Below are 17,751 nucleotides of genomic sequence, written 5' to 3'. Positions count from 1 at the left end.
AGTAACACCAATGTAACAGTGATGTAGCAGGAACATCAATGTAATAGTGAACTATAATGAAATCCAACACGTTTCTATGAGAAACTAAATAGTTTAGCAACACTGCAAGACTTGGAACTTTTCCTTCCTGATCATCTGCACTCTCTCTCTCTACACCTTGCACCACTCACAAGTCTCACCACTACTTTCTTCTTCTTCAAATTCTATGACCAATATGGTGATACAATATCTGTTACAAAGATACTTAACCTTCCAGATCTTCCCACCTTTATTTGGAGTTTGGAAGAGAAGTGCTTGATCTATAAATTTGATGATGCAGAGATTGGTAAACAAGTCCGACCACAATGAACCTTTACCTTTACTACAGAGAACTACCAACAGGATAACTGGAGATTTACTATTGCACATTAATCACAAATATCTTCATTTTGACTGTTTACTCTCCTCCACCTTCTATTCAGTTTAAAACTCAACCTCTTTTACTCTATTCATCATGTCTAATCCAAAAGGAATCTTTGATCTGGTTGAAGTTCATCATCTGGTGGGCAGTGATGAGAATGGCCAAAACTCTCACCCACAACCTCTCCCCCTTTCTCTCCATCCTGGAAACTCTACAGCTCCTTGTTCAACTTTTGTATGCTCTCTTAAAACTAATCATTAGTTAACTTGCTTGATTGGGTGTAATGAACTTCTTTTTGGGTCACGTTCATGTTTTTTGCTGATGTTTCTTTTTATATTGTTCTTTTCCACCCCATCTGAGTATTCTCCATGCAATTTGTATTTATGGTTGGCTGTTTAAATGTTTTAACAGGAACAATTTCCGACAACTTAAAGTATTCTATTGGTTGAATCCCTGTTGCAGGTGTCTAAATTGAAAATATTTTGGCAAGTTTAGGGGGCCATTTATATATTCTCCTATTTTGAAAAGTTTCATGTTTTCATGATAATGGAACACTACTCGTACACGAAATGAGACGAAGGAACAAAGAGAAGTAAGCAACATTTCTTTCATTAAGGGTTTCTCAGTGCAAAAATATGATACCTGGTCTAACTCAACACCAAAGGCCACCTTATATGGGGAGGATTGATCGAGTCCATATAAGAAAACCACCAAGTCCATTCTCTAACCTATGTAAGCCACTAACCCACTCTAATATCTCCCTTCACGCCAAGATCCAACTTGAGCTTGGCTTGGAAGCCCAAACTGTGAAAAATATCTAAAGTGTATTTTTTTGGAAGAATAAGTATCATAGTTTTCTAGTTAAATTTCTAGAATAGTCTAGTTAGTGAAACATAGGTTCTAGATAAGTTTCTAGGATAATCTAGTGTAATCACTTGGATAAGGAAATATCTAGAGTAGAAGTAGAAGATAAAGATCTCTAAATTTTCTTGTAGAAGTATCTAGAAGATTTTATAGAATCATCTATACACTAGTATAAATAGGGATGGGTCTTGTACTGTCACGACCCGATCCGAGGCCCTGGCTGCGACGGGCATCCCGAACCACACAGGCCTGAGATACCCCTGTCTCTGCCCAACCCACTAGTGATATTGTCCGCTCTGGGCCTAGGCCCGCACAGCTTTAAAACACATCACTAAGGAGTAAGGCTTTCTCACTTATATACCCAGTATCCCTCTTATGTTTTGCCGATGTAGGACTCCTTCCTAAGTTGGGGTGTTACATGTACATTTGTAACCATCCAAAAAACAAAATTCAATACAAAGCATATCCAAATAGTCTTCTTCCAAATCCAAGTTCTTCTTTCAATATCTTTCTTCACCTTTCTAGCTTCCTCTTCTTAGTTGAATTTTTCGATCTTAGTTAATGATCTTAGGCTAGCAGAAGTTCTCTCCAACTACACCTTTCCTATACTATTATTTACATGGTATCAGAGCCATAGACACATTTTGACTTCTGAATTTTATTTCAAGATTGGGTTAGTGATAGATTCAACTTGTTTCTCTCTATGGATTTTAGCGGTCGCATTAATAGACTGGGAATGGAGTTGTTGAATCAGTTCAATTATAAGGTATGGAATACATGTATTGAATCATACCTTGTGGGTGAGAATATGTGGGATATTGTTAATGAGAGTAACACAAATCCTCCGAACGACGGACCGGAACATAATTGTGCATACAAAAAGTGGAAGAAGACTAATGTGAAGGCAGAGTTCATACTGAAGAGATCTATATCCTCCAGCTTATTTGATCATATTATAAGGTACAAATCATCTCATGAAATATAGAGGACCCTCAATCAATTATTCAACAAGAAGAATGAAGCTCGGCTACAAATATTGGAGAATGAATTGGCTAACGCCAATCGAGGTAATCTTTCTAATACCGAGTATTTCTTAAGGATTAAGACCTTATTTTCTGAGATCTCTTTGTTAAATCCGAATGATGCTATCTCTGAAGCACGAATAATAAGAATTATCATTCGTGGTTTGAAACCAGAATATATTCTCATTATGACATCAATTCAAGGATGGGCTCAATAACCATCCTTGGAGAAATTTGAGAATTTGTTATCGTCACATGAGTTACTAGCCAAACAATTGGCTGTTAAATTTTTCAAAGAAAGGGAAGAAAATTCTCCTGTAGCTAACAAGAGGAATGTTAAAGGAAAAATAATAGATATGCCTCACTCTCAATTCTCAGGTGGTTCGAGTTCGCCTGGAAAGAAGGAAAAGCCTTTTAACAATTACAGTAGAAAACCTCTCAAATGTTATTGATGTTGCAAAGTAGAACACATAAGAAGATATTGCAGAGCCACGGAGAGTAACATGGCTCAAACTAAAGTTGTTGAAGAAGAAGAAGATTGGGGAAGATGCTTAGCAGCTGAGAGTCGAGCAATAGATGCCTTGGCTTTCATAAATTTGGAAAGATATTGGATCGAATCTAATATAATCTATCATATGGAGAAAGAAGGAACCGATAAGAAGCAAGAGGATACTAAAGACGTTCAAACTGAAGATGTGGTAGCTGCTATCAAGGAAATCAAAGAAAAAGATCCTAAAATTGGCCATAAAAATTTGAACATGAAAAATGTTGAAGTAGATTTTGAAGAGACGGTGTCTGAAGATCAATATGCCAGTGATGACATTATCAGAGAAACTATTAAGGAAGATGTAGTAGAAGTTGAAGTGTCTGGTCAATCATCCATTGAATCAAGTTCAATCATTGGCTCAGAGAAAATATTGAAAGTTGATTAAGAAGATAATGATCCAATGAATAATGAAGTTGAAAGAGAATTCCTAATTTTATATAGAGAGACATACAATATGATTGAAGATCTAGATACGAAAAATAGTGGTGGATCGTATTATGGTGCTAAGGCTTCACAAAAAATTGATGATCAGATCGTCATCGAATCAAATGAGGAGGCTGATACAAATGAAATGTCCTTGTGTTAAGGAGTTACTTCAGATAGAGTAAGTTCTAAAATCTTGAATGCTATAGCTCCAAAATTTTCCATCACATATGTGTCTCCAGATAATGAAGTTGTGGAGGAGCTCGGAGAAAGGGGGAGCTCGAGAACTCAACATCATAAAACACAACAAGGACAAATCGATGAAGAAAAATCTTCATCTTTGGAAGGAGAAAAATGAGTTGGGAAAAAACTGTTAAGAGTTTCACCAAGGCATGGTTCAAAGCTTTGTTTGAGTTCTTCTGCAACAAGTTTGGGATAGCTTCCAAAAAATCACTTTAAGGGGGAGTGTGAAAAATATTTAAAGTGGATTTTTTGGAAGAATAAGTATCATAGTTTTCTAGTTAAATTTCTAGAATACTCTAGTTAGTGAAACATAGGTTCTAGATAAGTTTCTAGGATAATCTAGTGTAGTCACTTGGATAAGGAAATATCTAGGGTAGAAGTAGAAGATAAAGATCTCTAGATTTTTCTTGTAGAAGTATCTAGAAGATTTTCTAGAATAATCTATACACTAGTGTAAATAGGGATGGGTCTTGTACATTTGTAACCATCCAAAAAAACAAAATCCAATACAAAGCATATCTAAGTAGTCTTTTTCCAAATCCAAATTCTTCCTTTAATATCTTCCTTCGCCTTTCTAGCTTCCTCTTCTTAGTTGAATCTTTCGATCTTAATTAACGATCTTGGGCTAGCAGAAGGTGTCTCTCACTACATCTTTCTTCTGCTATTCTCTACACAAACAAGGATGAACTTGACTCTGATATCATATAAAGATGATACAAAGATATGATGCTTGAGCTTAAGTCAATTCCAAAAGCTAGTTCGTAAGGGGGGGGGGGGGATTGAACCACCCGTCCATTCCTTAACCAAGTGATATTCTACCCACTCTAACTATTAAAAAATTAAAACTTGACCCGATGCATATATAAATACTCACATAGATCACTATAAGATCATATTAATTAAGCAATAAGTAAATATTAAAGTAGATCAAATTAAACACGAATACAACTACTACAACATACAGTTTGAGGAGGGTGGTGTCTATGCCAGACCTTACGTCTATCTTGTGAAGGCAAAGAGGTTGTTTCCGAAAGACTCCAAATAAAAATACAAATATCCTACTAAACTGTTGGGCTCTTAATGGCAATGAAATCAAATGAACATGTAAATACACTAATTATCAAATTTAAATAATTAATTATCAAAGAGGGGGTCTTCTTCACATCTCATGCTATATTCAGAGATTTGTTGAACACTTGATGGTATATCACAATTGGTGGAAGTGTGCATTCTCACAGTATAAAGATCATTCCGTTCTCTGATCATTTCTTCCATTTGTAGTTGATTGTTTTCTTGGTCGTGATGAGCCCAAGAATGGAAAATATATTTAGTGAATCCTTCCAATTCATTTGTCACTTCTCTCATGGTTGGTCTTTCTTCTCCTTTTGTGTTAAGGCATCTAACCACAAGCTCACCGATGGAATTAAGCGGATCCAGTGAGCCTTCTTTCAAAACCCTATGATGGAGAATTTGAAATAAGCGATTCTCCTTAACAACTCTGCGAGTACTACATCAAAACTATAGACATCACTCTTGTCTGACAATCCCAATTTTATGCCTTTAGGGTCTAGATAACCCAATGTTCCTGGTATAAGTGAACTCATATCTGCCTGGTCAAAAGGTCTTAACCTTGAAGCTCCAAAATCAGCAATCTTTATTGTATAGTAGTCATCCAGTAGTATATTTTCTGATTTAATGTCTCTATGTAGGATAGGTATAGAAGTTGCAGAGCGGAGATAACTAAAGGCATCAGCAGATTCAATTGCAATTCTTAATCGATTTTGGAAAGAAAGCCAAGGCATTTCTCCATTTTTAGTGTGTATATGATGGTGAAGGGTACCGTGAGATATGTATTCGTAGACCAATAAAGGAACTTCAGTCTTTAGGCAACAACCCAATAGTTTCACCACATTCTTGTGGTTAATTTGAGTCAGTGTTACAACCTCATTTATAAACTCTTCTATTTGGTTTTGCTCGAGTTGTTTTGACTTCTTGATTGCAACTATGCGCTGATATGGTAGAACCCCTTTATAAACTACACCATTTCCACCTACTCCAAGGATGCGATCTTTTGCAAAGTTGTTGGTAGCTTTTTTGAGTTCTTCAATTGTAAACACCTTATTTAAATTGGACGACATTTGTTGTTTTAATAGCATACCACCATTTTGCTTGAAGAACTTCTCCCGTGATTTCAGAATTTTTCTCCTTTTTAAATCGAGAAATATCCAAGTGACACTAACAAGTAGTGACAACAATCCAAGACCTAAACCTGCAATTGATCAATATAGTAGAATATCAAAAAACATTGGGGTAAACCAACGGCTTTTTGCTTCTCGATTGTGATTTTTCCCTTATTAGAGAAGGTTTTTTCTTTTAAATTATTCTCACCTATTGTAATAGTTTCCATGATTTTCTCTCATCCCTACAAGTGGTATTGGAGCCATTAGAAGGACTGAAGGATGATGTATCTGCTCATCGGACAATAGTGTACTACACAAGCCTTGAAACATATATAAGATTGGACAGCTTAAAAAGGGTGGTTAGTGCGCAATCAAATTTCACTTATCATAAGATATGTTCGACAACATTATTGATGAAGATATAATATATTGACATGAATATATAAATTTGGAGAGTCTTCACATGTACTGTTTGCAAAATCTCCTTATGATAGTGTTATTTTGCGTATTGGCTGCAGTTTTCTTTTTCTTATTTTGAGTAAAATTTTCCATGTAAGTCTTGCTGAGCATTCTTTAGTCCCCTCATTTACCGTGGCAATTTTTGTGTTATTTCCTGTGTAGTCCGACTTTTAAATACAATATCAATATGTTCATTAAGATTTAGTTGTCCGAGATCTTGAAACCCATCCATATTAAGATGTTTTATTAGGATCTTAATACTAAATAACTAAGCTTGTTTGTTTTCATAAGTTTGAATGCATAAAATTTGTCTTCATTTTACAACTAAAATATATATAATTCAAATAAAATGCTAAACAAATCCAATATTATATTAATAAAATATTTTAAAAATATTATATGGTGATTGGTGTTGCTAATGGCCAGTGGTGACGGCTCTCGATATCAATTGGGGATAGTGTCTCTGATGATGTTGGTTGTGGGTAGTAGCTATTGTTTTTTTGTCTCTTTTTCTCCCATATCATAGTTTTATTATTTGGAGAGGAGGTTTTAGAGTTATAAAAGAATTCTTCCTCCTCTTATTTCAAATATTCCAAATTGTTCTCTTAAAGATTGCCTTGAGCGGTGCTCGAAGATTAAGCCTTTTTGGCTGAACTCCATTATCAAATTTTTTATTTTTAGTATTCAATATTATTTGTCGGGTATTTTTTTTAGTGTTCTGTCTGGTTCAATTATTCTGAACCAGTTCATTTCACTAAGTTGTTCTGTTCTAGTGGAAAAATTACTCGTTTTCCTCAACAAAGTGGTATCAGATCCAGATTTTGTATTCCTTTGGTCCTTTTGGACCTAAGGTTGGTTCCAGGCTAAGGCTAAGGTTCTGTCTGAGTATGCTCTGTGGTTGCAATTCTGCCTGATCTTCCACATCAGAAAAGAATTACTAATATTGAATACTTTTTATTGAGTCTGTAATGGCAAATAAAGATCAAGGAATGAAGGATCCTATTTCAAATATTATGTCGGGGGCATTGGGCTCCTCGTCATCATAGTCGAGGTTCCCATTGTCCAGTCAGAAGTTGGCGGAGGAAATATTTGATGGTACTGGCCATTTCGGCATGAGCAAGGAGAGACTTTGGACTCTCTTTGCCAGTAGGATCTTGATATTGCTATTGAGGAAAAGAAACCAGAAGAGGTGGAAAATAGAGATTAGAGCATCATTAATCGATTGGCGTGTGGAACAATTCGATCGTGCCTATCTAGAGAGCAAAAGTATGCTTTCAAGAATGAGACTTCTGCGACAAATTATGAAAGGCGTTGGAGGACAAGTTTCTGAAAAAGAGTGGTCAGAACAAGCTCTTTATGAAGAAAAGGTTGTTCAAATTTGATTATCAACCAGGTGCTACTATGAATGAACACATCACTATGTTTAATCAATTAGTAGCATACCTGTTGAATTTAGATGTGGAATTTGAGGATGAGGATCTGGATTTGATATTGTTATCATCTCTTCCCGATGAATTTGAACATTTGGAAACTATGTTACTTCACCGAAAGGAGAATGTGTCGTTAGATGCTGTTTGTTCTGCTTTATATAGTCATGAATTGAGAAAGCAGGATAAGATAAAAACCAAATCAACAACATCCAAAGAAGCATTGGTGACAAGGGGTCATCAGCAAAGCCAGACTAAAGGGAGAAGAGAAAGGTCCAAATCAAAAGGCCGAGCCATTGCCAAAGATGAGTGTGCTTTTTGTCATGAGAAATGGCACTGGAAGAAAGACTGATCGAAGTTGAAAAAGAAAGGGAAAAGTTTGCAAGATGTAAATTTTGCAGAATGCAAAAGTAATGTGAAATCAAATATTTCCTTAGTTGTTATGCCTTCAACATCATCTCATCCAGATGAGTGGATATTGGATTCAGGATGTACCCATCATATGTGTCCCATTCAGGAATGGTTTTTTGAATTTCAGAAACTCAATGGTGGGGTTGTTTACATGGGTAATAATCCATGTAAAACAACCGGGATAGGTTTAATCAAACCGCGGAATCATGATGGATCCACCAGAATTTTGAGGGATGTGCGGTACGTGCCAAAGTTAAAGAAGAATCTCATCTAATTGGGGGCTCTTGAATCTAAGGGCCTAGTTGTGATGATACGAGATGGAGTTCTTAAAGCAACTTCAGGAGCACTGGTGATGTTGAAAGACATGAGGAAGAACAATTTGTACTACTACCAAGGTAGTACAGTGTTGGGGATAGTAGCAGCAGCAACTTCTAGCACAAAGAAGGATGTTGAGGTAACGAAACTGTGGCATATGCGGTTGGGACATGCTGGTGAAAAGTCCTTGCAAATTCTTGCCAAGCAAGGATTGTTGAAAGGTACAAAGACTTGCAAACTTAAATTTTGTAATGCTTGTGTTCTGGGAAAGCAACGAAGAGTGAAGTTTGGCACTGCAATTCATAATACCAAGGGTATTTTGGATTATGTGCACTCAGATGTGTAGGGACCTGCCAAAACTCCGTCCATCGGAGGTAGGCATTGTTTTGTCACTTTTGTTGATGATTTTTTCAAGAGAGTTTGGGTGTTTACCATGAAGAACAAGGATAAGGTGCTTGGAATTTTCCTTAAGTAGAAAGCTCAAGTTGAAAATCAGACAGGGAAAGATCAAGGTTCTCCAAATAGACAATGGAGGAGAATACAAGAGTGATCCATTCCTGGATGTATGCCTAGACGGTGGCATAGTTCGACGCTTCACTGTTAGAAAAACACCACAATAGAATTGGGTGTCAGAGCTATAAACAAGACATTTGTGGAGAAAGTTCATTGTATGTTGTCTAATGATGGGTTAGGCAGAAAATTTTGGGCTGAGGATGTGACGTACACTCAACATCTCATCAATCGTTTGTCATCATCTACTATAGGTGGCAAAACTCCATTAGAGGTATGGTCTGGAAAACCTGCAATTGATTATGATACTTTGCATTTTGTTGTTCTTTTTTATATTATCATGTGATTGAATCGAAGTTGGTTCCACGAGTAAAGAAGGCTCTTTTGATGGGCTTCAATGCTAGAGTGAAGGGATACTATTTGTGGTGTCTTGAGGTAGAAAAGACATTTATCAGCAGGGATATTACCTTTGATGAATCTGCTATGTTGAACAAGGTAAATCCAGTGAAAGCTAATAGTACTATGAAGCAGGTGGAGTATAATCCAAAGCAGGTGGAGTTTGAGCAAACAGTAGTGACCCCAGCACAAAGCACCACCACTGACTCTACTATGGCAGAAGAAGAGTCAGATGAAGAAGAGGTTCCGACCCAAGAACCTCTACAGTAATCAGAACCAATTGCAGTGAGAAGACAAAGACGAGAAATTTAGAAGCCTGCTTGTTTCACTGACATGGTAGCTTATGCACTTCCAGTTACCGATGAAGTTATTCCATCCACCTACCCAGAGGCCATTTAAAGCACCAAAAGTGGCAGTTGGGTAGGTGCAGTGAAAGAGAAAATGCAATCTCTTAAGAAGAACAAGACGTGAAAGTTGACACAACTCCGAAAGACAGAAAGGCAATTGGGTGCAAATGGGTATTTGTAAAGAAAGAAGGATTTCCTAATAAAGAAGACGTTCGCTACAAGGCAAGATTGGTGGATAAAGGCTATGCTCCGAGGGAGGAAATTGATTATAATGAGGTATTTTCTCCAGTTGTAAAACATTCCTCCATTAGAATTTTGTTGGCCTTGGTAGCGCAGTTGAATTTAGAGCTAGCTCAACTTGATGTGAAGACCACGTTCTTACACGGTGATTTGAAGGAGAAAATCTATATGACTCAGCCAGAAGGATATAAGGTTGCTGGTAAAGAAGATTGGGTTTGTAAACTTAGCAAATCATTGTACAGACTGAAATAATCTTCGAGATAATGGCACAATTGATTTGACAGGTTCATAAAGTGTCAGAGTACAAGAGAAGCAAATACAATTATTATGTGTATTTGCGCAAACTTCAAATTGGTTCCTACATTTACTTACCCTTATATGTTGATGACATGTTGATTGCAGCAAAGAGCTAAGTTGAGATTGACAAATCGGCTCAAATGAGTAAAGAGTTCGAGATGAAAGATTTGGGAAAAGCCAAGAAGATTCTCGGTATGGAGATAAGCAGGGATATAGAGAGAGGCAAACTTTGGTTGTCACAGAAGCAGTATTTGAAAAGATACTATAACATTTTAGTATGCACGATGATATAAAACCTGTAAATACCCCACTTACTCCTCACTTGAAACTGAGTAGCAGATTATCTTCGACAACTGATGAAGTGCGAGAATACATGGTAAAAGTCCCGTATGCAAATGCAGTTGGAAGCTTGATGTATGCAATGGTGTGTACGAGACCAGATATTTCACAAGCTGTCAGTATTATTAGCAGGTACATGCATGATCTGGGCAAAGGTCATTGGCAAGCGGTGAAATGGATTCTACGGTATCTCCAAAATACCATAGATGTTGGATTGACATTCAAACGGGATAAATCACTTGGTCAATGCATAGTTGGATATTGTGATTCTGATTATGTAGGTGATTTGGATAAGCGACGATCTACAACTGGCTATTTGTTCACTTTAGCAAAGGTGCCAGTTAGTTGGAAGTCTACCTTGCAGTCTATAGTGGCTTTGTCTACAACAGAGGCAGAGTATATAGTGATTCACAGAGGAAGCAATTTGGCTTCATGGGTTTCTTAAAGACTTGGGAGTTGGTCAGAAATAACTTTAGCTGTATTCGGACAGTCAGAGTGCTATTCGTTTAGCAAAGAATCAAGTCTTTCATGCACAGGCGAAGCATATTGATGTTCGCAATCATTTTGTGTGGGAAATTCTCGAAGAGAAAGAGATACTTCTCCAGAAGATTCATACTATGGAGAATCCTGCAGATATGCTGACCAAGGTGGTTACAAGAGCCAAGTTCGAACACTGTTTAAACTTGGTTAATATCCTACACATTTGAAGTTGGTGCCTCACAGCGCAAAATTGGAAGCACCGCAAAAGATTGCTTTTATTATTTGTTTGTTTAAGAAGACTTGTATTTTGGTGGGATTGAAATTGAGCCATGGTGAAGATTTGTTGTTTTTTGGGTCTTTTTCTCCCACATCGTAGTTTTACTATTTGGTGGAGGTTTTAGAGTTATAAAAGAACTCTTCCTCCTCTTATTTCAAATATCCCAAATTGTTCTCTTCTCCCACAATTAATAGAAAAGGTTGCCTTGAGCGATGCTCGGAGATTATACCTTTTTGGCTGAACTCCATTATCAAATTTTTTTGTGTGTCTTTATTTTTAGTATTCAATATTATTTGTCGGATATTTTTTTTAGTGTTCTGTCTGGTTCAATTGTTTTGAACCAGTTCATTTCACTAGGTTGTTCTATTGTAGTGGGAAAATTGCCCCTTTTTCCCAACAGTAGCTAGTGGAAATGTCGACCAACAATTGTGGTTATAGGTGGTTGCTAATGGTGCTAGTTGGTGGTGTTGGCAGCTGATAATTATGGTGGATGATAGTAAGTAGTGAATGATGATGGTGGTTGGCGATATATAGTGGTGGTTGATGGTGATTGGAGGTAGTGATGGTGGTGGTTGTTGTAATGGTAGTTGGTGGTAATGATTGTAAATGGTTGCTAGAGTTGTGACGACTAAAAATGGTGATTTGGTAGCGCTGGTGGTTATGGGTGGTGGTAGTTGATAATGGTTGGCACCGGTGGTTAGCAGTAAAGTGAATGAAGTAGTGATATACTGTTGACTTTGTAGAAATTTCTGAATTAACATCTTCTGATGTTTAGAATTTGTTATAGATCTTAATCATTTAAACATATTCAAACTCATTAAGTGGTTGTAATATTAAAAGAACATACATACTTAACGATTAAAGATTCAAACCTAAAACAACACACTTATAATAATTAGGATTAATACTAGAACTATCGAAATTTGGCACTCGTAGGTAATGGTTTTATGCTTGGATCTATATTTACTTTTAACCATATTATCTTATGGTTTTGTGCTTGGATCTATATTATCTGATGTTTATTTTCATCTCTATTGTTTGATAAAATTTTATTATCTGCTAAATTGAAATTTCATTAGCTTGGTAGTTGTGATTACATAGTTCTGGCCGTCGCCAAAGTATCCCTTCGGACAGGAACACTGAACCCCTCCTGGAGTGTTTGTGCAAATTCCATCACAAGGATTGTTTGTGCACTCATCAATATCTGTTAGAAGAATGCTCTCTAATTAGTAAATGTACCCCTTGTTCAGGCAAAAAAGGGTGGGGTGGGGTGGGTGGGGGTTGTTTAACTCATTTTGGCCCAATGATTCTGAATTGACACTGTAGAAAGTGAGTTTAGTGTTCCCTGTCAAAGAGAACGCATGAATTAGCCTTGAGTTTCTAACCTCACTGCAATTTTGAGTCCCAATTGCCCAATCAAGAACAATAGGAACATCATTCACTATTCTTCTCTCGAAGCTCGGGTCCATGAAGTCTGATGCACCCCTAAATTTAAACTTTTCGTGTTCGCCGAGGAAGGCATAGCTACAAGGGTTGAAGGACCAGACAGCAGTATGGTTTCCGATCACCAAAATGGCTGCTTGACAGCAAACAATCCCGGAACAATTCCCGCTATTACTGACTTCCTTACCGCTTGAACACCTAGTCATACACCCAGTGCTGAAATTAGTCCCTTCCTAGAATAAATAACCAGAACCCATAGCTACGTCGCTACAGCCTATGAGAAGTAATCTGTTATCTTTCTCAGATAACGTGAAAGACGACACTTCTGTATTGATAAGCGTAGCTTTTTGGTCAACTAGTTCCCCATTTTGTTTATACCATAGGCTTGCTAACATGTTTCTAATCCTTATCTGGCTAGTTGATATGTCAATGACCTCCAAGGCTCTATATGATGTGTCTATGATGGGCTCTGAGTAGCTGATATGTTGACAGTCGAGGCTGTGATGATACTCGAGTATCCAGTGTTGAGATAGGCAATCGGAGGATCGGATGAGGTGTCACACCTGATATCAAATGAAGAATCTATAGAGCAACCAGCATCTATACCAATTCCAAATGGGTAAGGAACTGTCAACTTCCCACATTTAGTTTGGCAGCCAGGCTTGGCCACGTTGTTGCTCATGTTCGTGCTCTCTATTGACATAGCTAATGTAGCTAGAATAAGAAGCAATAAGGCAAGAAAAGCCATATTGCTACTTTAGGTTTAGTTAGGCTTTATTTTGAAGTGATATAACTATTTGCCCTCATTATATATAGGCTGCTTAGCTTGAAGAAGGATAATAATATATATTATGGAAACCCACTTGAAATTGTTATAGCAGGTTTTGAATTTCTTGACATGTTAGACACTTCTTTTGAATTCCTCACCTTTAATATATAAAGGTATGAAGACATTCACCCCTCACCCTTTGTGATGGAGTTTGACAAGTCACGTAGTTTAAAAGAGAAAGTAAGATTTTCGAAACCTGTACCCTAGAACATCCATAAGCATTCTATGTGGCTACAAAATCATGTTAGTATGAGTAAAATGAGAAGTGTGAAGCTAAAATATTCCCAATTATAGAGAGATGTAATAGAATATAAGTTAATGGTAAAAAACACATCTAAACTATTGTTTTTTCATACCTCAATCATCCATTGTTTCTTTCTGCCTAAACTATTACTCTCTTTGCATTAAAACACACCTTGATGCCAAGTTGGCCAAATACTGTGTCCACTCGACAACAAGTGTGTTTAGGCTAACGCGGCATCGAGGTGTGTTTTAATACAAGGAAGTGATAGTTTAGGTAGGTAAATGAAATAATGGATAGTTAAGGTATGAAAATCATGAAATGTGATAGTTTAGATGTGTTTTTTAACCATAGATACTTGTGCTAATTTCTAATTCTTGAGAAAATGGGAAGATTCCGAGTACAATTTGTTAAAAGGAGTAAAAAGACAACTCTATGTATTAAAGCTCCCGCTATGGTGGGACCCGAAAAGGGCTTAGATCATAAGGATCTATTATTTTATATCTATTTTGTTGACAGTTAAGAATCAACAACTTGTGTGTTAAACTTAAATAGTATATGCATCTGTTTTACTAATTCTCTTGTTGAAATAATGCAGATGACCTTAAGAAGTGCTGTGCATGTCAGATAGATGCCTCAGTGGTCATGGCCTAGTTGACACTAAAAATTCTAGTTTCCAAAAGATTTTGAAGGTGTGGCAAATTCCTTTCAACAAGTTGAATCCAAAAAATCTTGGCAACTTGCCAAGCTTGCTTCGGCACATTAATGACCTAATGACCTAAAGTGAAAATTTTATGAGAGACCTTAGATTTATATTTTCAAACAGTAATAAATTGATTCTTTAGCTTTTGAGAAGCAAAGTTGTTAGTAATCTTTTATAATTGATTTCTTCTGATAATTCTTTTACAATTGATAATTTAGCCAATCAATTAAATCCTCCTTGAATCATTATTGATCTTAGATAAAATTTTATCAATTTAATTTTGATGTACTTCTTTTGACTGAGACCTTCAAATATTAAGCATGTCAAATTCCCAATCTAAAAAAGATTCTTTCATTTTATATGTAAAAGTTCACTTTTTTCTGCAAATAGTACAGCATATTTTGTTAAAAGAAAAAGTTTAGGATATTTTTTTAAGTGGGTGGTTTTTTTTGGACATTTGAAGTTTGGAGTTCGAAACCAAAATAGGCTGTGAAACTAAAAAAGTGTATTAAAATATACCATATATATAAAAAGTGACGAAAATACGCTTAAGTGATTATATCAATTTTTTTTAACGGTAGTTGGCTAATGGCATCATATTCCTGAAAAAGTGTATTACTCATATAAAAGGTAAGTTATTTCTACATAACTCACTAAAAAGGTCAGTTATACAATGAAAATTATATAACTCACTTTTTAAGTGAGTTTATGTTTTTTGGTTTATACTATACTTTTTGATTTTATACATTACTCACTTAAAACGTGAGTTGAGTCTAGTAAAATATATATATATACCTGAACTAAATTCTATGCTTTAGTGATCATATAATTTAAGTCTAGTAACATGTATATATATCTGAATTTAACTTTATCAGCATGTAATTTTTTAGTTCCATCTTTTTTTCAGTCCGTACATATGCACATTCAATCATTTACTCAAATAATATCTCGTTCTACAGGTTAAAAGAATTATTTTTCCTTTGTAATATAAATTATTAGTAGTTGATTTATACATTTATCTCAAGTTGAATAAAATTTTACTACATCAAAAGTTACAAGCTAAAATACTAACACGTAAATCTTGAATACAACATTCTTTGAGCTTCTCTTTGCATCTATTAAATACGGCAAACACCTCAACTTTGAATTATTTTTTAAAACATCACTTTTGGCTTTAGAAAAGCTTGCCCAAACAAGGGTGCCGATTCCACATGCTATTAGTTCATTAATGCCGATTCCACATGTTATTAGTTTATTAATGCCGATTCCACAAACTATTATAAAACAGATCATACTCCATATCAATTCTAAATTCATACTCCAATTTAGTATTAAAAAATATAAAAAATTAAAAGAATACCTCACTTATTTGATTCTGAAGCAAGAAAAAATAAGTAGGATCAATGATTACTAATCAACAAAACTTGTGTTGGATGGAGGACCAATGGAGAATCGATTTTGTAGTGGGGTTGATGTCGGGTATTTTAGGGTTTTTCTGATTTGATTTTACGGATGTAAAAGGAAAGTCAGAAAAGGGGGAAGTTATTTATATTCAATTAAGGGTATCAAACGAGCCAGGCTGATCCGGCCTACCTAGTCAACTCGGCCCGGTCAGCCCATGGGCTGTAAGGTACTGGGTCCTGAGCCGATTTATTTTTGGTATTGGGTCCGGTTAACCTGGCTCGAACCAAGACCGATCCAGGCCTGCCGGTTAACTGACCCGAAACCGGTCCAGTTAATTTTTTTTTTTAAATAAAAAATTAACAAACAAACTAATTTACTATAAAGTAATATTAATTTATTATATTAAATAGCATATTTTTTATTTAAAGAAGTGCATTTATTTTATATGTGTACGTCTATATTGAATGATACGTATACATGTGTATATTTTTTTTAAAGTAGTATATATTTAACGTATACATGTGTATATGTTTTAGAAATTAGTATACAACTATACATTTAGTGTATATATTGTAGTATATGTTTTATTTAAAGTAATACATATATTGAATGATACGTATATATGTGTATATATCTTCTAAAGATGTATATACTTAGCGTATACATGTGTATATGTTTTATAAATTAGTATATAACTATATATTTAGTATGTGTATGTATTGTAGTATATATATATATTGTAGTATATTTTATTTCAAGTAGTACGTATATATGGTACGTATATATGTGTGTATATTTTCAAAAATAGTATATATTTAATGTATACATGTGTATATGTTTTATAAATTAGTATATAACTATATATTTTTAGTGTGTGTGTATATTGTAGTAAAAATATTGCAGTATATTTTATTTAAAGTAGTATATATATATTGAATAATACGTATATATGTGTGTATACTTTCTAAAGTAGAATATATTTAACGTATACATGTGTCTATGTTTTATAAATCAGTATATAACTATATATTTAGTGTGTGTATTGTAGTACATATATTGTAGTATATTTTATTTAAAGTAGTACGTATATATTGAATGATACGTATATATGTGTATATATCTTCTAAAGTAGTATATATATTTAACGTATACATGTGTATATGTTTTAGAAATTAGTAAAAAACTATATATTGTGTGTGTGTGTATATTGTAGTATATATATATAGCAGAATATGTATTACTTAAAGTAGTACATATATTGAATGGTACGTATATATGTGTATGTATATTCTATAGACGTATATATTTAAGGTATACATGTGTATATATTTTATAAATTTGTATATAACTATATATTTAGTGTGTGTACATATTGTAGTATATATATTGTAGTATATTTTATATAAAGTAGTACATATATATTGAAAGATATGTATATATGGGTGTATATTTTCTAAAGTGGTATATATCTAATGTATAAATGTGTATATATTTTATAAATTAGTATATAACTATATATAGTGTGTGTGTATATCTTGTAGTATATATATTGTAGTATATTTTATTTAAAGTAGTATGTATATATTGAATAGTACGTATATATGTGTATATATCTTCTATAAACGTATATATTTAACGTATGCATGTATATATGTTTTATAAATTAGTGTATAACTATATATATAGTGTGTGTATATATTGTAGTATATATATATATATATATATATATTGAGGTACATTTTATTTAAAGTAGTGCATGTATATTAAATGCTACGTATATATGTGTCTATATCTTCTATAGAGGTATATATTTAACGTATACATGTATATATGTTTTATAAACTAGTATATAACTAAATATATAGTGTGTGTATATATTTTAGTATATATATTGTAGTATATTTTTATTTAAAGTAGTACGTATATATTGAATGGTACGTATATATATATATAT

The 17,751-nt window shown here is 34.6% G+C and overlaps 2 protein-coding genes across 2 annotated transcripts; one reads left to right on the top strand and one right to left on the bottom strand.

Moving 5' to 3' along the window:
* Positions 1–4,398: 4,398 nt before the first annotated feature.
* Positions 4,399–15,925, bottom strand: LOC107871139 (wall-associated receptor kinase 4). Its single transcript, XM_016717944.2, is given in 4 exon segments — positions 4,399–4,989; positions 4,992–5,768; positions 5,888–5,999; positions 15,754–15,925. Coding segments are annotated over 3 exon segments (1,152 nt in total). The 5' UTR covers positions 5,907–5,999; positions 15,754–15,925; the 3' UTR covers positions 4,399–4,633.
* On the top strand, positions 10,359–11,127 carry LOC124898616 (secreted RxLR effector protein 161-like). The gene is made up of 2 exons (XM_047412247.1): positions 10,359–10,856; positions 10,957–11,127. The coding sequence occupies exons 1-2, from the start codon at positions 10,359–10,361 to the stop codon at positions 11,125–11,127; spliced, it is 669 nt and encodes a 222-aa protein (XP_047268203.1).
* Positions 15,926–17,751: the final 1,826 nt, after the last annotated feature.

The sequence above is a fragment of the Capsicum annuum genome, chromosome 5 (genome assembly GCF_002878395.1).
Source record: "Capsicum annuum cultivar UCD-10X-F1 chromosome 5, UCD10Xv1.1, whole genome shotgun sequence".
Classification (NCBI taxonomy): domain Eukaryota; kingdom Viridiplantae; phylum Streptophyta; class Magnoliopsida; order Solanales; family Solanaceae; genus Capsicum; species Capsicum annuum.
The sequence above is the reverse complement of the archived record's forward strand: the minus strand, read 5'-3'. Positions and strand labels throughout refer to the sequence as shown.